We start from the raw sequence: 23939 nt of genomic DNA, 5'->3' as shown, positions 1-23939 counted from the left end.
TATATTAAATATTCATAAAATATGTACAAAGTATGAAATAAATTGAATAAAGAAAAACATGAACCTTAAATCAGCAAGCGTTACCCAGATTCTTCAACAAAAATTGTCCGGCTCCTAAACTAACATTCCTGCTTTTCAAATAAAGATACCAACAGAACATTTTTTTCTGATAAAATTAATAAATAATATTAAACATAAATTAGAAAGTTTCTGTAAATTGCAACCTCTGTCTAAATCATGAATAAAGTAATTTGCGTTTCATATTCCTTTAAATGTGTCGTAATACACCCCATTCCAATTTATCATAATTTCCATAGAAAATGTCTTCCATTTTTCCCCCATGGTTTTAAAATTTGAAGCCATACAATAACACACTTATCACAAGCTTGTGATGCGATGATATCCCCTAACCTTGCATGAGGACATTTTAATGCAGGTATTTCAATAGATCTGAAAACATTTTTTGTAACATTTTTGGATGAGGTTTTGCACTTTTATTTTTTAAATTCAACAACATTGACTTCTTGGAAACCAATTTTTGACTCTATTCATAGGAATGTATAATGTGTAAACATGTTGCACATGCTCAGAAATTTATAAAGCATGATTGTGGAAAATAGCTCTAATTCTTTCCTTTACAAAGACATTTTTACACATAGATAAATCGATTAGTAAAACAAAAATGTTTTTTTTTTATTTGATGCCTTCCTTCTGGTTTGGACAATCTGTCATGCTTAATGACCATTTAAGTCAAACACGTCTTGATTGATTAATTATTAGATCTATGGTAACAGGCAGTTTAACATTAAACACATTGTCAAATATTAAATATACTAGAAAAAAGCATAGATATTTTCTTCAAAAATATGAAATTAGCCATTAAAAACAAATATTCCTGCAACAAGCTTATGTTATCATACAAATGCGTTAATAACATACCTCTCAGCAACCCCTAAGCAGGAGACTATACAGCCATACAAAAAAATATAAATTACATGGATAACTTAATCAGTGTCAAGAAGGTTCCTTCTGCGCATCATTATTTGGTACAGATGCCCGTTAGAGAAGGAGTGAAATGGAGGATTGACAGCGGTAGAGCCTCATAATGAGTCGGATTGGCTTATTATAAGAGGAGCCAGTTGGTTGTTGGTGAGATAGAGATGAATGGCCATAGTTAGGCAATCCATTGTGGTGTAGAACCCTACCAAGAAAATATTACTCCCATAGCACTAATAATCTTTAAAGGGACAGTCAAGTCCAAAAAAAATGTACATGTTTCAAATAGGGCATGTAATTTTAAACAACTTTCCAATTTACTTTTATCACCAATTTTGCTTTGTTCTCTTGGTATTCTTAGTTGAAAACTAAACCTAGGAGGTTCATATGCTAATTTCTTAGCCCATGAAGGCCACCCCTATTCTAAATGCATTTTGCTAGTTTTTCACCACTAGAAGGCATTAGTTCATGTGTTTCATATAGATAACATTGAGCTCATGCATGGGAAATTCCCATGGAGAAAGTTCTGATTGGCTACAATGTAAGTCTGTCGAAATAACTGAAATAAGGGGCAGTCTGCTGAGGCTTAGATACAAGGTAATTACAGAGGTAAAACATGTATAAATATAACTGTGTTGGTTATGCAAAACTGGGGACTTGATAATTAAGGGATTATCTATCTTTTAAAACAACAACAAATTCTGTTGTTGGCTGTCCCTTTAATACTATGGATAAGATATCTAGAAATAGTGGAAAATAAATCTTGACCCAGCCATATAATCTTGCTCTGTATACATTTTTCAAGCCAATTTTTAAACTCTTCACTCTTGATCTAAGAAAGCGGTTCCCAAAGTGGGCGGTACTGCCTGAGAGGGGCACTAATAGTCATAAGAGGTGGGAGGGGGCACTGAAATTACCATAGGGGGTGCTAGTAGAAAAGAAGTGGAAGAAGATGCAAGTGGGCACCTTAAAGTATGATTATAATAATTTGTTATGCTTTATACTAAATGAGTAAAGCAAAGCAACTTTCTTGCTTGGTATTTTTTCTTTTATGGTAGGTCAGGTTTATCAGCAACTTACACTTTTTCTCAGTCACTTGTACTGTAGACTTGCATTCTTTGTTATAACATAACTGCACATTAGTGCATCACATATTATTAACATTAACTGAAAGATCCTCTATGGTCCATTCCTCTCATTCCAGTCCAATGCGTATCTAGGATATGCCCAATGATAACAAAATTGGCCTCTCTGCTTCAAAGAGTCATTTAAACTGATAGCATGGGCTGTAGGGAAGGAAATGGTTGTTGCTATATATTTATAGATTGTATGCATAATGGCAATAGTTTAGGAAAGATAAATGAGGAACCTTCCTCCCATCTTCATGTTTACTACTATTCAAACATAGCATTCTGTATAACATTTTGCATTTTAGTTTAACTTGACAATATTATTGTAACAATTATAAATATAAAGCAAAATGGTATGTAGTGCTTATGACTTGGTGGTGTGCATTCTAACAATTTTAATTCTTACATATCCCTTATATTAAATTAGGTTTAAGCAAGAGGTTAATTTCTATTCCAGTGGTCTTTGTGTATGGTGTTGTTACGTGCCTATCCTCTAATGAGGTGTTGAGTGTTTCAGCAGTTGTGTCTATGGGTGGGTAGCTCATCCGCGAGGTGTTGAGAGATTTTAAGGGTAAATAGTGTTACTATTGGCTGTCTCTGTTTGCATTCCATCTCATAGTCATATAATCATATTGTTCTATCTTGCCATTTTTGAGGAAGTGGTATCTCTCCAACATAAGCAGATTATCTACTTGATGTTTCCAAGATGAGATGTCCGTTACCTCCGCAGTTTTCCATCTCTGGGGTATTAAGATTTTAGCACTGTTGATCATGATGTATAACAGTGACTGCTTTATCTCATCTTTGGTGTTTGGTAGTTTATGAAATAGTAATATGTTTGGCTCGACTGGGACATTTGTTGATAATGTTTTGTTGATGTGTATAAATATGTCTTTACAGAAAGTGCCCAACCTATCGCAGTTCCACTATATGTGGAGCATATCCGCGGGGTCACCACACCTCCTTCAACAATGTTTGCTGGCATGTTTATATATTTTTTGTAAGTGTATTGGTGTTAAGTACCAGTGAGACAAAAATTTATAATTCATTTCTTGAATTTTGGCTGAAGTCGATTTTTTATGTGTTTGAAATATTTGTGACCAATCTTTAGGGGTAATATGTATGCCTAGTTTTAGAGGCCATTTGTGACAGTATGAGGGAAGGGCGCCGGATCTTGAGTCTGGGAGAACCTTGTACAAGGATGATATGGTGTGGCGGGGGTAATGTGTCCATGTGCAGAGGTTTTTGAAAGGTGTTAGTGAGCGCGATATATGACGGTTTTGTTTGTGGGTATTGAGATAGTGAGTTAGCTGTGTATGAGCAAACCAGGACATTTGAGTGTTCGCCATTTTGCTTGCTATCTCCTGTTGTGTTAGAAGTTTTCTTCCTGGGGCAATGCTTTCCAGTGTAAAGTCCCTTAACTGTTAGGGATTTGGTTGTTCTACTTTAAATCTTTGCATAAATGAGAAGTGAGGGTTATTGGTAAATGGGGTCAATGGTGCGGGTCGTGTTGTGATATGTGTGCTGGTGTTTATTATTGCATAACACTGTGTGAAAAGTTCTGCTAGCAGTGGGTATTCCCAAATTTTGTCTGGTCTGTGTATTGGCTGCAACCACTCCAACCCACCCACATTTTCTATTTGTAAAATTTCCCTATCTAATTGAATCCACTGTTTGTTGTTTGAGTTGTGACTCCAGTCTATTATTCTTTGAAATAATCTTGCTAGTCGGTATTGCAGAATGTGTGGGAGTCCCAATCCACCTCTCTCTCTAGATAAATATAATGTTTTTTTTGGTACTCTGGGTTTAATGCCATTTCATATGAATTTTTCTAAGTTACCCTGTAACTGGTTGAGATAGTCTTTTGGTAAGGTTATGGGTAGTGTTTGTAGTACATATAGTATTCGAGGTAGAATATTCATTCTCCCTATCCAGGGTAATGGTTTTTCCAGCTCGATAAATCTCTAACTACATTGTTCAGTAGGAGTCTCAAATTAGCCGCATAAAGGGTTGCTGGTTATTAGTATCCCTAAGTATTTTAATTGCGTTTGTTGAAAGCGTAAGGGGCAGCCACTTCTTATTCTGTTTATGCAATGTGTGCATATTTAAAAACTCTTACTTGGATAGATTTAGGTGGAAGTTTGACACTTTGCCATATTCTGTAAATGTTCTTAAGAGGGCCGGTATAGAAGTTTCTAAGTCTGTCAAGGTAAGTAGGACGTCATCCGCATACATTGCTAGTTTGTATTCTGTCGATCATGTAGATAGACCTCTAATATTTGGGTCGCACCTGATCCTGCTTGCCAGCACCTCTATGGATATGGCAAATAGTATGGGCAACAGGGGACAACCCTGTCATGTGCCATTGCTAATTTTAAAAGAGTCAGAAAGGATAGAGTTGGTTTTGACTCCTGCGGTGGGATTAGTATAAAGGGAAAAAACTTTGTGTGTGAAATGTCTACCTATGTTCATTTTGGACAGAGTAGCCCTGAGTATATCCCAGTCCACCCTGTCAAAAGCCTTTTCGGCATCCGTTGAGATAAGGACCATGGGTTGGTTGGTATTGCTGGCATGTGTCATTAGTTGTAGGATTTTTAGGGTGGTATCCCTCACTTCCCTGCCTAGGATGAATCCTACCTGGTAAGGTGCTATCAATTGTGAGAGTAGGGGATTTAGCCTGTCAGCCAGAATTCTTGCTAAAATGTTTATATCTGTATTCAGGAGTGATATAGGCCTAAAATTTTCTGGTGTATCAGGGGATCTACCTGGCTTTGGTAGAACAGTGATATGAGCCTCGAGCATGGAAACAGGGAAGCCCCCCGCCGCGTCAAGGGAGTCAAATAGGTTTGCAAGTTTTGGTGCAATTTTTTTTTATAATATTTGTTTCCAAAACCATCCAGGCCCAGACTCTTTCCTGTGGGTAGTGATTTAATTGCCGCTTTCATTTCAGTCACGCTGATGGGGAGGTCTATAGTTTTGGATTGCTCGTCATTTAGTTTGGGTAATTCTATTTTTTCTAAGTATGAGGAGATGGCTTTGCATTTACAGTCTAACGTTTCAATAGAGTTTTCAACGCCTGTAATGTTATATAATGCTGAGTAGTATGAACAAAATATTTCTCCGAGAGAAATGCTATCATGCTGAATCTGACCTGTTTTGGTTTTAAGATGATGTTTATGTGATTTTATTTGTTTGTGTTTAAGTGATCTGGCTAAAAGATTGCCTGCTTTGTTTCCTTGATCATAGTATCTCTGCTGCAGGATCAGGGCTCTCTTCTGTTGTTCTTGTTGTAAAAAAGAGTGTAGCTCATTCCTAGTTTGATTAAGGCGGACATTAAGATCAATGTTTTTTGTGTCTTTTTTATGAGATTGCTCTATGTGTTGTAGATCCCGCAACAGGGACTCATATTTATTTCTGCTCTGTTGTACTAAGTGTGCATTGTGTTTTAATAGTTCTCCTCGTAGGACGCATTTGTGCGCTTCCCATATGTTTGTCCATGAAGTGTCGGGTATGGTGTTGATTTGAAAATATTCCTCTAGTGCTTTCTCTATCTTTGGTTGAATGAGCGGGTGATCTAGTAGGCCATCATCTAACCTCCATATAAAGGGTATCATGGGGCTGTCAGGCCACTGTATTTGACAAAGGACTGGGGCATGATCTGACTATGTTTTAGTTAGTATGAAAACTTTATTTATACGTGTAAGTCCTATGGAGTCTGTCAATATGTAATCAATACGGAAATATGCTGTGTGGATGTGAGTAAAAGGTATAGTCCTTGGTGATAAGATGATGTATGCGCCAAGTGTCATGTAAAGCTAAGGACCTGATTTGGGTGTTTATGTTCCTTATGTCTCTCTTGGGAATGTTAATGGTGCCAGTGGATGTGTCCATATCGGGATCGAGTGGAACATTAAAGTCTCCTCCAACTTTTAATGTGCCCTTGGTGTGATCTAATATTCTAGTAGAAAGTTTATGCATGAATGATAAATGCTGTTTGTTCGGAAAGTATGTGTTTTCTAACCTAATGGGCCGACCATATAATAAGCCTGTCAGGATGAGGGTTTTTCCCTCTGTGTCTTTTTCTATGTGTATGGGTTCTAAGGGATGTCATTTCTGATCAGGATGTCCATGCCGCTCTTTTTAGCAGGGCCAGAAAAGAAATAAGCAGTGGTATAATTATGGTGGAACCATTTGGGCTCTTGTCCCTTTTTGAAATGTATCTCTTGTAGTAGAATAATCGTCCCGTTTTGTTTATATAGATTATTAAGTATTATGGAATGTTTCTGAGGTATATTAAACCCTTTGACATTTATAGTTATAATGTTTATTGGGTGTGCCATGAGTGTCCTAAGCATATTGGAATGTTCAGAGGATATTATTGTGTAATGGGCAGGAAGAGAGGTCCCTTGCTAGCAATAAAATATGCTTTTGGTTCGATTGGGGGGGAAGGGAGAGGGAAGTTGTGTTGTGCGTTACACTGGTGCAGTGATTAATGTGGGGACCACTTGATATTATGAATGCAAGGTAAAACAAACAAAAATACAATGGCATACAGAGCACCAACACTAACAACTTGTAGTGCTCTATATGCGTGAATTGAGACTATGAAGTCTCTTCTTTTACACAATGTGTACAAAACAATTCAAGATGAAACAAAGTCAAGTACAATGATAAGTAAAACCAAGTATAACAATTGAGGGTAGAGTCCGTCTCCCCCACCACGGCACCTGATTAAAAATTATAAGAAGTGCCCATGGGCGTGTGGGATCTAACAGGCTCAGTGTAGACGCATCTGTATGCATATGTGCATCTCCAAAGAATGCCCCTTATAAATAACTCAGGCTGTTGCTGTTGTCCTAGAGTTGTGTTCCCTAGAAAGGCAACATTAATCTGAGCCCCCTATAGTGTCCCATATCATCTAAATTTCTGTATGAAGTTTTGTTTAGTATGTCTGAATGATTATATCCGGCTAGACTATATTATTTCTATGTGTCATCACTAGTGTGTTTTGTTTTGGCTTAAAGTAATGTGAGGATGAGGGTGTTAATAACTGGGGGGAAAAAAGTAGCATACAAAGTTCTTCAATACTGCATAGACAACAATTTTTTTTAAGTTAGATTAAACTGTTATACTCATCTGTCTGATGATAGGATACATGTCCCTCTGCATCAAATGTCTCTAGTTGCAGTCGTATAAGTCTATTAATGACAGTTCTGGTGGTGTGCAGGTGATGAGGTCTGATCATCTTTGTGCTGTTCGACTGGAGATTTAGCTCTTGGTGGGTTTTGGAGTCCAGTGGGGGATAGAATTTGTATTTGTAAGGCCTCACAAAATGGCGATAGGTCATCCATGTTGCGGAAGGTTGCTGTCGTATCTTCTCTCGTTGCTGTTAGGCTTACTGGGAAGCCCCATCTGTATGGTATATTTTGAGACCTTAGTACTGATGTTATAAATTGCAGTTCTCTGCGTTTTTGTAGTGTGGTAGGGCTTAAATCTGTAAAAATTTGGATTGGCAGGCCCGCGTGGATGATTTGACGTTTTTGCCTTGCATGTTTCAGGATTTCTTCTTTGTCCAAATAATTGAAAAATGTTACTATTATATCTCTTGGCAGTGCCTTTGCATTCAGTTTGGCTCTGAGTGCTCTATGAGCCCGTTCCATGACAATATTTGGTGAATTGCTGGTGCCTTTGATAGTTCTGAAAAGGTCTTGAAGATAGCCTTGTATCACCACAGGTTAGATAGACTCAGGTGCCCCTCTTATTCTCAAATTTTTTTCTGCAACCTCTATTATCAAGGTCTTCTATTTTTTCCATAAGGTTGTGGATTGTCTCCTCTTGATTATAGGTTAGCTGTGAGAGATGTCCTGTGTAGCGGTGTTGTGGCTCTCTTCTAACATTGATACTTTATGGTCAACTTTTTTGATGCCTTTTTTCATCTCATTAAATATGTCTCGCATGTCAGACATAGCAGTTTTTATACAAAGAGAGAAGCGCTCTACCAGGAACGAACAACAGCTCAGTGGCTTGTTCTATGGCGATTTACCACCCGGAAGCAGCCTCTTTTAGACCAGTGTGCTTTTCACAGAAGAAAACTTTCCTGAAGTATATCAGTCTAATCCTGCCAAGTAAGGTCAGTCCAGCCCCGAAATACCAGGCAATTCTCCTCTGAACAAGGAACATGACAACCCCAGACGATCGTTTCGGCCTCCTATGGGCCTCGTCAGTGAGGTGCAGCCACATTCCTCTAAGCACACTGGGCAAGGAGTCCACGTCTGGTTTCCCCCATCACCCATAGGGAGACTTCCCCAGGGTCATAATAATTTGCATACAAAGAGAGAAGCGCTCTACCAGGAACGAACAACAGCTCAGTGGCTTGTTCTATGGCGATTTACCACCCGGAAGCAGCCTCTTTTAGACCAGTGTGCTTTTCACAGAAGAAAACTTTCCTGAAGTATATCAGTCTAATCCTGCCAAGTAAGGTCAGTCCAGCCCCGAAATACCAAGCAATTCTCCTCTGAACAAGGAACATGACAACCCCAGACGATCGTTTCGGCCTCCTATGGGCCTCGTCAGTGAGGTGCAGCCACATTCCTCTAAGCACACTGGGCAAGGAGTCCACGTCTGGTTTCCCCCATCACCCATAGGGAGACTTCCCCAGGGTCATAATAATTTGCATACAAAGAGAGAAGCGCTCTACCAGGAACGAACAACAGCTCAGTGGCTTGTTCTATGGCGATTTACCACCCGGAAGCAGCCTCTTTTAGACCAGTGTGCTTTTCACAGAAGAAAACTTTCCTGAAGTATATCAGTCTAATCCTGCCAAGTAAGGTCAGTCCAGCCCCGAAATACCAGGCAATTCTCCTCTGAACAAGGAACATGACAACCCCAGACGATCGTTTCGGCCTCCTATGGGCCTCGTCAGTGAGGTGCAGCCACATTCCTCTAAGCACACTGGGCAAGGAGTCCACGTCTGGTTTCCCCCATCACCCATAGGGAGACTTCCCCAGGGTCATAATAATTTGCATACAAAGAGAGAAGCGCTCTACCAGGAACGAACAACAGCTCAGTGGCTTGTTCTATGGCGATTTACCACCCGGAAGCAGCCTCTTTTAGACCAGTGTGCTTTTCACAGAAGAAAACTTTCCTGAAGTATATCAGTCTAATCCTGCCAAGTAAGGTCAGTCCAGCCCCGAAATACCAGGCAATTCTCCTCTGAACAAGGAACATGACAACCCCAGACGATCGTTTCGGCCTCCTATGGGCCTCGTCAGTGAGGTGCAGCCACATTCCTCTAAGCACACTGGGCAAGGAGTCCACGTCTGGTTTCCCCCATCACCCATAGGGAGACTTCCCCACGGTCATAATAATTTGCATACAAAGAGAGAAGCGCTCTACCAGGAACGAACAACAGCTCAGTGGCTTGTTCTATGGCGATTTACCACCCGGAAGCAGCCTCTTTTAGACCAGTGTGCTTTTCACAGAAGAAAACTTTCCTGAAGTATATCAGTCTAATCCTGCCAAGTAAGGTCAGTCCAGCCCCGAAATACCAGGCAATTCTCCTCTGAACAAGGAACATGACAACCCCAGACGATCGTTTCGGACTCCTATGGGCCTCGTCAGTGAGGTGCAGCCACATTCCTCTAAGCACACTGGGCAAGGAGTCCACGTCTGGTTTCCCCCATCACCCATAGGGAGACTTCCCCAGGGTCATAATAATTTGCATACAAAGAGAGAAGCGCTCTACCAGGAACGAACAACAGCTCAGTGGCTTGTTCTATGGCGATTTACCACCCGGAAGCAGCCTCTTTTAGACCAGTGTGCTTTTCACAGAAGAAAACTTTCCTGAAGTATATCAGTCTAATCCTGCCAAGTAAGGTCAGTCCAGCCCCGAAATACCAGGCAATTCTCCTCTGAACAAGGAACATGACAACCCCAGACGATCGTTTCGGCCTCCTATGGGCCTCGTCAGTGAGGTGCAGCCACATTCCTCTAAGCACACTGGGCAAGGAGTCCACGTCTGGTTTCCCCCATCACCCATAGGGAGACTTCCCCAGGGTCATAATAATTTGCATACAAAGAGAGAAGCGCTCTACCAGGAACGAACAACAGCTCAGTGGCTTGTTCTATGGCGATTTACCACCCGGAAGCAGCCTCTTTTAGACCAGTGTGCTTTTCACAGAAGAAAACTTTCCTGAAGTATATCAGTCTAATCCTGCCAAGTAAGGTCAGTCCAGCCCCGAAATACCAGGCAATTCTCCTCTGAACAAGGAACATGACAACCCCAGACGATCGTTTCGGCCTCCTATGGGCCTCGTCAGTGAGGTGCAGCCACATTCCTCTAAGCACACTGGGCAAGGAGTCCACGTCTGGTTTCCCCCATCACCCATAGGGAGACTTCCCCAGGGTCATAATAATTTGCATACAAAGAGAGAAGCGCTCTACCAGGAACGAACAACAGCTCAGTGGCTTGTTCTATGGCGATTTACCACCCGGAAGCAGCCTCTTTTAGACCAGTGTGCTTTTCACAGAAGAAAACTTTCCTGAAGTATATCAGTCTAATCCTGCCAAGTAAGGTCAGTCCAGCCCCGAAATACCAGGCAATTCTCCTCTGAACAAGGAACATGACAACCCCAGACGATCGTTTCGGCCTCCTATGGGCCTCGTCAGTGAGGTGCAGCCACATTCCTCTAAGCACACTGGGCAAGGAGTCCACGTCTGGTTTCCCCCATCACCCATAGGGAGACTTCCCCAGGGTCATAATAATTTGCATACAAAGAGAGAAGCGCTCTACCAGGAACGAACAACAGCTCAGTGGCTTGTTCTATGGCGATTTACCACCCGGAAGCAGCCTCTTTTAGACCAGTGTGCTTTTCACAGAAGAAAACTTTCCTGAAGTATATCAGTCTAATCCTGCCAAGTAAGGTCAGTCCAGCCCCGAAATACCAGGCAATTCTCCTCTGAACAAGGAACATGACAACCCCAGACGATCGTTTCGGCCTCCTATGGGCCTCGTCAGTGAGGTGCAGCCACATTCCTCTAAGCACACTGGGCAAGGAGTCCACGTCTGGTTTCCCCCATCACCCATAGGGAGACTTCCCCAGGGTCATAATAATTTGCATACAAAGAGAGAAGCGCTCTACCAGGAACGAACAACAGCTCAGTGGCTTGTTCTATGGCGATTTACCACCCGGAAGCAGCCTCTTTTAGACCAGTGTGCTTTTCACAGAAGAAAACTTTCCTGAAGTATATCAGTCTAATCCTGCCAAGTAAGGTCAGTCCAGCCCCGAAATACCAGGCAATTCTCCTCTGAACAAGGAACATGACAACCCCAGACGATCGTTTCGGCCTCCTATGGGCCTCGTCAGTGAGGTGCAGCCACATTCCTCTAAGCACACTGGGCAAGGAGTCCACGTCTGGTTTCCCCCATCACCCATAGGGAGACTTCCCCAGGGTCATAATAATTTGCATACAAAGAGAGAAGCGCTCTACCAGGAACGAACAACAGCTCAGTGGCTTGTTCTATGGCGATTTACCACCCGGAAGCAGCCTCTTTTAGACCAGTGTGCTTTTCACAGAAGAAAACTTTCCTGAAGTATATCAGTCTAATCCTGCCAAGTAAGGTCAGTCCAGCCCCGAAATACCAGGCAATTCTCCTCTGAACAAGGAACATGACAACCCCAGACGATCGTTTCGGCCTCCATAGCAGTTTTTATGTCGTCCTTTGTAGCAAGGAGTTTCAAGTCAGCCTTCGTTATTTCAGTAGAAGAAGAATGGTCTGCTGCGTCATGCATCTGTACCTCTGTGGGTGAGGCAGGCAAAGGTATTGGAGTTGGGGTTTTTCATCTTGCTTGAGATATTGATTGATCATTTTTTATTTAGCTGGTGTTTCAATTTTTTGTTGTGTTTTAGTTGGCATAACTGTGTGGATATTTAAGTATTTGTTTCAGATTGTTGAATACAGAGAAATCTAGGATGAAGCTTTGTTTGTCTGTTATCAGCTAAATTGAGAGGGTTTCCAGGTATCCCGGCCTTCAATGACTGTGCTACAAGTGAGGAATGCTTCACTAGTAATCCCTATGTCTCAAGGCACCTGTCTGGCGCTAGAGGTCATATTGCTGCTTATTATGGCCCAAGTAACCTCTTTTATAGGTGGTTTTATTTTTCCCCTTCTCCTTTATTTACTTTCTTTAAACAGGCTCATGTCCTTTGTGTGCCCCATTCGCCGCCCTTTGAGCTACCATGTGGCGTATATTACCTCAAGGCGCTGGATCTAAGGTACATGCCGCACTCCAACTGACCCATGTGGGTCTGTGGGGCGTTATAAGTCACCTTTAATTGAATCCTGATGCTGGATGGAATGGCCTTGTTGCGCCTAGGCCCAGCCTTCACGCTCCATTACAGTTTTGCACTCCTTACTCTTCAGTAGCGAAAACTTGGGCACTCTGGGTTATTCTTATGAGCAAGGGGGCTCTACTATTCTATGTGTTGCATTTTGGAGCCCGTTTGCTTTGCTGTATGTGCGGCTCTGGGGGATCCGGGATCAGGAGCTTAATCAGTGTACGGCCATTACACAGTGCGGCCAAGCCCCACCTCCAACCATTTAAGGTTTTTAAGTGTTCTTCATCAGAAATAATCTTGTGGTGCACCACATAACACTTTGGTAAGTAGAATACACTTTCTATAAAGTTGATTTATTTGTGCAATAATACAGCTATGCTACAAGCAATTAAATCATCTCCAGATCTCTGACTATAGCAATTTAAGACTCTGGATAATGGACAATGAAGTTAGAGATTGGGAACCTGGTATCACTTCATCAAGCCCATTTATCGGATTAATAGTTTTTGAACAGTGAAGTAATTACTCAGTGTGGTTTATAAGACTCTTGTACAATGACTGTAAATTTTGGAGTTGGTATCAGACAATAAAGATAGTACTGGTTTAAAAAAAATGTTTGTTTTTTTTTTTGTTTGTTTTTTTAAATTTAGATATGTTTAATTGTTACTTCTTTAGTTTGTATTGTGTTATTATTTTTATTAAAGGTTGTACTCTGATGGGGACCACTGATACTTTTTTTCTGCTCACCTGAAGGCTTACAGATTGAAATCATCCTGATCAGATGACAATCGCATGAGAGCAGGGGACGGAGTTGCACAAGCGATTACACATGCAGTGCTAAATATGCTAGCAGCAATAACTGGTAGACAAGATTCACATAAGCAAAGCTTGTCCACCCAGGCTTTAATAAATGGAACCTCTGAATATTAGTTTTATGGGTTATGTTAGGGGGTGCTGATGGTACTGAATGTGAGTTTATAGAACCAAAGGGGCAGGGACCTGAAAAATGTTGGGAACCACTTATATATGCAGTCTCATCTCTACTGTGAGATACATCAAATAATTTAAGAATAGGCACATTTACCTTGAGAGCTACTTATCTTTCTATGTGTGTTTTGGATATGAAGGAAAGACACATACATTACAATATAATGCTACAAAATACCCCCTAAAGATTTTGAATGATGTTGCTCCATGAAAGTGAGTTTTGATCATCAGGCCCTTATTTTACATTAGTCCTATTTATGATAATCTGATCTGAGATGTCATCACAGAAAATGCAAAATGTCTGCAAAAAGGACAGGGCACGTGCAGGAAGTATAATCACTTTTGCTTTGCAGTGCTCCTCCACCACAGACTGTTCTCTTCAAATAGCACTTTTCTTTGGATACACAGTGTAAGTTTTCCTTCACACTGTAGCCAGAGTGAATGGTTGTTTGAAGAGAGCACTTAAATACAGTGCAGTGCTGCTGCAAAATGGCAGAACATTAACCCCTTAATGCAGGGTACGTCCTCAAAAAAAAGGCAGTTAACGCCTGAGGACGTACCCTGCACGTCCTCGGTGTGGAAAGCAGCTGGAAGCGATCCTGCTCGCTTCCAGCTGCTTTCCGGTTATTGCAGTGATGCCTCGATATGGAGGCATCCTGCAATAACCTTACATGGCCATCCGATGCAGAGAGAGCCACTCTGTGGCCCTCTCTGCACCGGACATCGATGGCCGGTATCGTTGGTGGGTGGGAGCCGACTTGGGAGGCGGGTGGGCGGCCATCGGTGTGCAGTGTGACGTCTAGGGGGGCGGGACCGTCGGGGGCGCGCACGGACGCACGCGCGTGCACGGAGGGTGGCGGGCGGGCGCGTGCACGGGGAGGGAACGGGTGGGAACCGCTACACTACGGAAAATGAATAAAAAGTAAAATGTTAAAAGTGGCCTAAGCACAAAAAAAAAAATAAACACAAAAAGAGATCGTGGAGGGGTGGGGGGTTGGTTTTTGTGTGGGGGGGAAGCTACACTACAGAAAAGTCTAAAAAATGTAAAACAAAAACATTTTTTCTTCTAAACTGGGTACTGGCAGACAGCTGCCAGTACCCAAGATGGCGCCCATTAAGTTAGAGTGGGAGGGTTATAGAGCTGTTTGGGGGGGATCAGTGAGGTTGGGGGCTAAGGGGGGATAGTACACAACAGCATATGTAAATATGCTTTTAAAAAAACACACCAAAAAATACAAATATAGCTTTTATTTTAGTACTGGCAGACTTTCTGCCAGTACTTAAGATGGCGGGGACAATTGTGGGGTGGGGGAGGGAAGAGAGCTGTTTGGGAGGGATCAGGGGGTCTGATGTTTCAGGTGGGAGGCTGAGCTCTACACAAAATCTAATATTAACCCTGCAAGCTCCCTACAAGCTACCTAATTAACCCCTTCACTGCTAGCCATAATACACGTGTGATGCGCAGCGGCATTTAGCAGCCTTCAAAATACCAAAAAGCAACGCCAAAGCCATATATGTCTGCTATTTCTGAACAAAGGGGATCCCAGAGAAGCATTTACAACCATTTGTGCCATAACTGCACAAGCTGTTTGTAAATGATTTCAGTGAGAAACCTAAAATTTTGAAAAATTTTACGTTTTTTTTAATTTGATCGCATTTGGCGGTGAAATGGTGGCATGAAAAATACCAAAATGGGCTTAGATCAATACTCAGGGTTGTCTACTACACTACACTAAAGCTAAAATTACCCCAAAAAGCTCCCTACATGCTCCCTAATTAACCCCTTCACTGCTGGGCATAATACACGTGTGGTGCGCAGTGGCATTTAGTGGCATTCTAATTACCAAAAAGCAACACCAAAGCCATATAAGTATGCTATTTCTGAACAAAGGGGATCCCAGAGAAGAATTTACAACCATTTGTGCCATAATTGCACAAGCTGTTTGTAAATGATTTCAGTGAGAAACCTAAAGTTTGTGAAAAAATTTGTGAAAAAGTGAACGATCTTTTTTATTTGATCGCATTTGGCGGTGAAATGGTGCCATGAAATATACCAAAATGGGCCTAGATCAATACTTTGGGATGTCTACTAAAAAAATATATATACATGTCAAATTGATTGTCAATGGATATTCAGAGATTCCTGAAAGATATCAGTGTTCTAATGTAACTAGAGCTAATTTTGAAAAAAAAAATGGTTTGGAAATAGCAAAGTGCTACTTGTATTTATTTCCCTATAACTTGCAAAAAAAGCAAAGAACATGTAAACATTGGGTATTTCTAAACTCAGGATAATATTTAGAAACTATTTAGCATAGGTGTTTTTTGGTGGTTGTAGATATGTAACAGATTTTGGGGGTCAAAGTTAGAAAAAGTGGGGTTTTTTTCAATTTTTCCTCATATTTTATAATTTTTTTTATAGTAAATTATAAGATATGATGAAAATATTGGTATCTTTAGAAAGTCCATTTAATGGCGAGAAAAATGGTATATAATATGTGTGGGTACAGTAAATGAGTAAGAGGAAAATTACAGCTAAACACAAACACCGCAAAAATGTAAAAATAGCCTTGGTCCCAAACGGACAGAAAATGGAAAAGTGTTGTGGTCATTAAGGGGTTAATTGATGATGGATTCTCCCAGTTTGCAAAGCTGTGACTCCTGAATGCAAGACATTTTTGTGAGCAATGTACATTTGTTTTGCAGCTAGTTTGCTATACAATGTTCAACTGCTGCAGTGTATTATACAACTTTAAAAAGTGCTTTATTCTCCAGTTAATCAACGCATTGTTATTGAGCTGCTGCTTTTTAGTTTAACTGCCTAATTTAAAATTTAATTTAAATTCAAAATGACCTGCAGAGAAATTTTCACTTACAAAAAAATGGCATTGCAGAAAGTGAAAAAAGTGCTGCCTTTGGGACTATCCACATTTCAATGATCCTTTTACCATAAATACTTTGTATTATTTTAAGACATTAACTGTATGTGTATAAGGAAGTTCAAATGAGTGTTTGAATTGTTGATGATTCAGTGTTTATTCATTGACTGGTTTCTTTACTAGTTAGGTTTAACCTTCAGGGCCTGAATCTTTTCCATCTAAAGGGGAGGAGAGTCCACAGCTTCATTCATTACTTATGGGAATTAAGAACCTGGCCACCAGGAGGACGCAAAAACACCCCAGCCAAAGGCTTAAATACCTCCCCCACTCCCCTCATCCCCCAGTCATTCTTTGCCTTTCGTCACAGGAGGTGGCAGAGAGGTGCCGGAAAATCGGAGGTCTCTTATGCCCTTCAGGCTTCTCGGTTGAGGGCCTGGGTGAACGTTAAGAGTCCGGAGATGCATTTTCTCCTAGGCAGGGACGGTCCTGCGTAGTCATCCTTGTGACTGGGTGGGGCCTCTTCACTTCCGGTCTGATCTGTGACGGAGGAGACAAAACGGCTTCTACAGTCCGGGTCATAGGAGGTGGTGAGTGCCCCGGCCAATGGTGGTTATAAGGGTGCCTGTCTTATCTTTTTCTAAATGCTATGGAGGATTCTGAATTGTTAGAGGGTAGTCCCTCTTTAACTAAGTCTTATACCTGTGTTTATTGTGAGGTTTTGGTAGACCACATGCCTTGAGAAGGCTACGACTTCCAAACATAAGAGAATGTCTAGCGCTACTGAGCCGTCCACCTCTGAGGGGTCACTGTCCCGTGAGGTCCGTTCCCTAATGGTGTCTCCTATCCCACATGCAGCGCCCTAGGGTCCGACTGTTACCCCTTCGGGGGAGATTGCTTGGCCACCTGATTTTGCGGATCTGCTTGAAACGGCAGTTGCTAAGGTGATCCATGCTTTACTGCGTTCTACTAAGCGCAAGTGTAGAGCTTTTCATAGCGGCCCGTTCCTGGATTTGTCTATGCCAGACGCCCCGGAGGGGTAGTACGATGATGAGGCCCATTCCGACGCTTCGGAAGGGGCCCTTGCGGGGTCGGAGTCCGTTTTCATCTAAACCTCCGGTAGAGGAGGAGCCCGGTTTTAGGTTTAAGATGGAGAACTTGTGTTTCTTACTAAAGCAAATACTGGCTACTTTGGAGGTTCTGGAGACGAAGCCCGTCAAGATGGCGATCATTATAAAGAACGAGTGGAAGCGGTTAGGTTCTTCTTTTTCCCCATCTTCTCATTTTAAAAAACTTTTCCTTGTCCCAGAGACCCAGCTGGAGTTGTGGGGGACCATTCCTAAGGTGGATGGGGCTATCTCCACGCTCGCTAAGTGCACAATAATTCCTTTAGAGGATAGTTCTTCGTTGGAAAACATATTACGAAAGATGGTTCAACACACAGGGTTTGCTTTACAACCGGCAGCACCGGTTACCACGGTTGCTGGGGCTGCGTCATATTGGTGTGATGCCTTATTTGATATGATTGAGGGCGAACCCTCTTTCGAGCAAGTGCAGGAGAAGATTAAGGCCCTAAAGGTGGCCAAATTCATCATTCGTGACGCTAATATGCAAATTATCCACCTGAATGCTAAGGTATCAGGTTTTTCAGTTCTAGCATGCAGGCTGCTGTCTTTGCCTTTTAAGGGCACGGTTACAGGAGGCAAGGGTGCCTTTCTTCCCCAGGATAAGAAGGCGAATCCTAAGGGTTCTAATTTTTGTCCCTTTCGTGGGGATAAGGTGCAGCGCCAACAGCCCTAAGAGAAAGTGGACCAACCAAAGGGTACCTGCAAGCCTGCCAAAGCCTGGAACAAGTGTAAGCAGAACAAGAAGCCCGCCAAGACTAAGTCAGCATGAAGGGGCCGCCCCCGACTGGTCTGCGGACCGAGTGGGGGGCAGGTTGTCTCTATTCTTAGATGACTGGTTGCAGGACGTCCAGGACCCCTGGGTTCTGGAGATAGTCGCTCAGGGTTACATGATAGGGTTCAAGTCCTCTCCGCCGAGGGGCAGATTCCTCCCTGTCAAATCTGTCTTCCAGGACGGAAACAAGAGAGGCCTTTCTGGGTTGTGTGCGGGATCTCTCTGCTCTAGGGGTTATTATACCAGTACCTCATGCAGAAAGGAGTCTAGGGTATTACTGTTCGTGGTCCCGAAGAAGGAGGGCACGTTCTGCCCGATTCTGGACCTCAAATGTTTAAACAAGTTCTTGTCTGTTCCATCGTTCAAAATGGAAACAATCAGATCCATTCTGCCCCTAGTTGAAGAGGGGCAGCTAATGACCTCTATAGACTTGAAGGATGCATACCTTCATGTTTTGATTCACAAAGACCATTTCAGGTTCCTCACATTTGCTTTTCTGGATCAGCATTTCCAGTTAGTTGCTCTCCCTTTCGGTCTGGCAACGGCCCCGAGAGTCTTCACAAAGGTCCTGGGGGCTCTTCTAGCAGTAGCCATATCCCAGGGCATTGCAGTGGCACCCTACCTGGACAACATCCTGGTTCAGGTACCATCATTCCATCTGGCAGAGGCCCACACCAGGGTCCTGCTGCAGTTACTTCACTCTCATGGTTGGAAGGTCAATCTTAAGAAGAGTTCTCTGGTTCCCGGTACCAGGGTGGAGTTCTTGGGACAAATGACGCACAAAGATGGTGTTTACTTGTCTTGCCTTTCAGTCTTTGGTGAGACCATCTGTAGCTCAGTGCATGAAAATGATTGGGCTCATGGTCTCCAGCATGGACATCATTCCATTCAACAGGTTTAATCTCAGACCTCTTCAATTGTTCATGTTGAGACAGTGGAACAGCAATCTTTCCGATCTGTCGCAGCCGATATACATGGATGCGCAGACTTGGATTTCCCTTTCCTGGTGGATCCGCCCAGATCACCTGTCCATGGGCACATCCTTCCTGAGACCGTCCTGGGAGATGGTTACCACAGACACAAGTCTGGCGGGATGGGGAGCTGTTTGGGGTGCCAGGATGGCACAGGGGAAGTGGTCTCGCTTAGAGTCTCTTTTCCCAATAAATATTCTGGAGCTTCAAGCGATCTACAATGCTCTGAGGGTGTGGCCTCGTCTGAGGGACTTCTGCTTTATCAGGTTCCAGATGGACAATATTACCTCATTGGCTTACATCAACCACCAGGGGGGCACAAGGATCTCCCTGGCAATGAGGGAGGTGTCTCGGATCCACAACTGTTCGCTCTCTGTGATCCACATTCTGGGTGTGGACAACTGTGAAGCAAATTTTCTCAGCAGGCAGACTTTTCATCCAGGGGAATGGTCTCTTCGCCCCGAAGTGTTTGCGGAGATCTGTCTGAGATGGGGGATGCCGGAGATCGATTTCATGGTGTCAAGTTTGAATTGCAAGCTTCCCTGATACGGATCAAGGTCGAGGGACCCCCAGACGGAGCTGGTAGAAGCATTAGTGATGCCTTGGGGGTTCGGTCTAGTATACACATTTCCTCCGTTACCGCTTCTTCCTCGTGTAGTGGCTTGTATAAAACGGGAGAGAGTGTCTTCCATTCTGATTGCTACCTCGTGGCCGAGGAGGACGTGGTTTGCGGATCTGGTGGGGATGTCTTCCTCTCCGCCGTGGAGGTTACCCTGTCGCAGGGATCTGCTGGAGCAGAGTCCTTTTCAACATCAAAATCTAGATTCTCTGAGGCTGACTGCGTGGAGATTGAACGCTTAGTCTTGGCAAAAAGGTATTTTTCTGAGAATGTGATTGACACTCTAGTTCAGGCAAGAAAGCCGGTCACTCAATGCATCTATCATAAGGTGTGGAGGAGTTACTTGTCCTGGTGTGAGAGTCATGGCTACCCTTGGCACAAGGTGAGGGTATCCAGGATTTTGTCTTTTCTCCAAGAGGGAGAAAAAAGGACAAATTACAGCATTATCTGTTCTGTTGCATAGGAGACTCGCAGATCTCCCTGACATCTAATCTTTTGTTCAGGCTCTGTCTCGAATCAGGCCTGTTTTTAGGCAGGCTGCTCCACCTTGGAGCTTAAACTTGGTTCTTAAGGTCTCACAGAGGGTTCCATTTGAGCCTATGCATTCTCTTGACATAAAGGATCTCTCTTGGAAGGTTCTCTTTCTGTTGGCCATTGCATCGGCACGCAGAGTCTCTGAGCTGGCTGCCTTGCAATATGAGCCTCCTTATATGGTGTTTCATGTGGATAAGGCTGTTCTTCTCACAGGTTTGGGGTTTCTCCCCAAGGTGGTGTCTAACCGTAACATCAATCAGGAGATAGTTGTTCCTTCTTTATGTCCTAACCCTTCTTCTCCTAAGGAGAGGTTACTTCATAATCTGGATGTGGTTGGTGCTTTGAAATTCTATCTTCAGGCCACAAAGGATTTCAGACAATCTAAATCTCTCTTTGTTGTATATTCAGGGAAGCACAGGGGTCAGGGGGCTTCTGCTACTTCTTTGTCTTTTTGGTTGAGGAGCTTGATCCGGTTGAATTATGAGACAGCGGGACATAAACCTTCTCAGAAGATTACTGCTCATTCCACTAGAGCGGTAGCTTTATCCTGGGCCTTCAAAAATGAGGCTTCTATGGAGCAGATTTGCAAGGCGGCTAGCTGGTCCTCCTTGCATACCTTCACTAAGTTTTACAAATTTTACGTTTTTGCTTCTGCAGAAGCTGTTTTTGGGAGAAAGGTTCTACAGGCTGTGGTGCCCTCAGATTAAGGGTGCGCCTTTTGCCCTCCCGATTTCATTCAGTGTCCTCTAAAAGCTTGGGTATATGTTCCCACAAGCAATGAATGAAGCCGTGGACTCTCCTCCCCTTTAGATGGAAAACATAAATTATGTTTACTTGATAATTTTATTTCCATCATGAGGAGTAGAGTCCACGTCCCCCGCCCGTATCTTCGATGGGCAGACCTAAATTTAATATATTCTTCTGGCACCATTTATACCCTGATGTTTCTCCTACTGTTCCTTGTTCCCTCGGAAGAATGATTGGGGGATGAGGGGAGTGGGTGAGGTATTTAAGCCTTTGCCTGGGGTGTCTTTGCCTCCTCCTGGTGGCCAGGTTCTTAATGAAGCCGTGGACTCTCCTCCCCACGATGGAAATAAAATGATCAGGTAAGCATAATTTATGTTTTATAACGTTTTGTTAGGTGAGGTGTTTGTTTACTTATTATAATTTGAGCTAGGATTTGCCATTCACTGTTAGCCATAGATTAATATATTTTAAAGTTTTGCAAAAGTACAGTACATCTTCCTAGTTGCTGAGTGATAAAATAATCAGCTTAAATGTACTAAGAATCAAAACCAGTAACTAAATGCAGGTGTTAAAAACGTAGTCTGGGTGCACATACACAAGGCTCTAAGGTGCACACAGACATACACACACCACACTTAATAACACACTACACTGAGGTACAGAACATCTAGACACAAAATGAGGTATCCCACAGGAAACACATAGCCCATCTGTGTCACTCACACACCAGCAGGTGAGGACTAGCAAGCAACTTTTGTGCAGTGTTAAACACAGCTTATGTGGTTGATGGTGCTTTGGCCCAGCTGTCAGCATCCCCTTTATATTAATAATGAGCAATATGATGCATACATTATGATTTAGAGTACCTAAACATTAATCTCAGACATGTTATATTGTATTGTAATAATGAGCTCCTGTACATTGTTAACAAGCTCACTGCCCTGTGTATGGGTGATATGTAGCTATACACTGATAGTGATCATACTTCACTGTGTAATGATGCTTGCTTTATTTATATGTTCACAATGTACCCTCTGTACTATAATTATGCAGAGTGTATGGACAAACGTAAGAAGCATGCTTCATTGCGTCATGGTGATGAGTATCATTCTGTATATTGACAATGAAAAAGATGTATCATATAATGATGATGAATGAGTATGCTGCATTATATAATGATGTTAAGTATTTATGCAGTAACCTGCTCTCTACACTGTATAACATCAAGTATGTGTACACTAATGGTAAACATGCAATGCTGTGTAATAATGTTTTTGTGGTAATTATCTATATACAAATATAAGACTATAGGGGCTGACAATGTATACTTTGTTCTAATTATCATATGTCACAGATCAGTGTGGCTAGTGTAAGACCACATCATTTACATATGTGGGAATAGTATATGCTGACCTATGACACAAATACAATTTTTATTAGATGGTGAATGAATCAGTGTATGAATCAGTACACTGTTTGTTTTTTGTTTTGTTTTTTAACTCAGAACCTATTTTCAATTGGTTAAAAGTTTATTAAATATACAACATTATACCAACCTGCCTCTGTTATTGTAAGTTGTATATTTAATGCACTATATTCAAATAAGTGCTAAGGTTAAAGTGAATGTAAATTTTGATGCTAAAGTGTCCGGTTTTTAAAAATCTGATTAAAAACAGGGGCACTTTAATTCATCAAAATTTACATTTTACTCCTGTTGTGAAAAAAAACTTACCTTTTAAACTTGACAGCCGCTCCAGCTTCCTCCACCCGTCAGAAAGCCTCTTCCTGGGTCTAAAATGAGACACTGATTCCCCCGGGGGGGAAGCCGTGATTGGAGGATGACCTATCCATCATTTCTGACATCAGAAATGGCTTGCAATGACTGGAGGAAGCTGGAGCTGTTGTCAAGTTTAAAAGGTAAGGTTTTTTTTCACAACACAAGTGAAATTTAAATTTTGATGAATTAAAGTGCCACTGTTTTTAATCGAATTTTTAAAAACCGGGCACTTTAGCGTCAAAACTTACATTCACTTTAATTTGAAATATGTGTACTGATAATCCTGCGGTGCCTCTGCAAATGTTATATAGAAGTATAGTTTGCCCTTAAGCTTCAGTTACCCCCCACAAATGCATATGGTGGGCTTTAAACAACTATTTTATCTGTATTTGTAACACACAATTGTATAGCTATTTCATTTAACATTTCTCTCATCTTATGCTTTCAGCAAGACAAAAATCATGAATGGACAAGAAATAAGGGTGAGTTTTGGTTTTTATTCATCATTTTATTTTTTGTTGGTTGAAAATGGATTTGTTGAAGTACATTAGTTTACTGGCATTTATATAAACCATGTTTTAAAGTTTGCATTAAATCCTATAAAAGGAAAGTTCAGCAGAATGTTCTGTGTCCAGAAGACAGTTAAATGATTAAACCAAAAAAAAAAAAGAAATGGTTGCTCAGTTACTACTGATAAAGGGTATATTGTTATAATTTTGGTAAAGGATGATAGTTATTTACATGATGACAAATATACTAGTATGTTACTTCTGTCAAATAATTTCATATTCAGATGAGACCTGATTATTGAAGCCTAGATGGACAAGGTTTGCCTCTGGGAACATGGTCTGCTGGGCATCATGGTGAGAGGGCAATGGATATTTTACATTGTGCACCAATAGTTTTTGCAGCTGCACCCCCTGCTCTTGCTTAACCAATTAGAGAAGAGCAGGACTTGTCAATCATCCCGGACGGATTTAATCAGGATGATTTAACTCTGCAAGCCTTGAGGTGATGGAGAGGCTAAATAGCAGCAGTCTAAAGAGCGCATCTTTTATACTACTA

At 42.0% G+C, this 23939-nt stretch overlaps 1 protein-coding gene across 1 annotated transcript in view; it reads left to right on the top strand.

The window, feature by feature from the left end:
* Nucleotides 1-23939, top strand: part of FSTL5 (follistatin like 5) — a 1363343-nt gene that overhangs the window by 162718 nt on the left and 1176686 nt on the right. Inside the window, exon 2 of the mRNA XM_053703797.1 lies at nt 23323-23356. Within this exon, the coding sequence (XP_053559772.1) occupies nt 23323-23356 (34 nt within the window). The remainder of the gene's footprint in view (nt 1-23322; nt 23357-23939) is intronic.

Source organism: Bombina bombina, chromosome 2, assembly GCF_027579735.1.
Source record: "Bombina bombina isolate aBomBom1 chromosome 2, aBomBom1.pri, whole genome shotgun sequence".
NCBI lineage: Eukaryota > Metazoa > Chordata > Amphibia > Anura > Bombinatoridae > Bombina > Bombina bombina.
The sequence above is the reverse complement of the archived record's forward strand: the minus strand, read 5'-3'. Positions and strand labels throughout refer to the sequence as shown.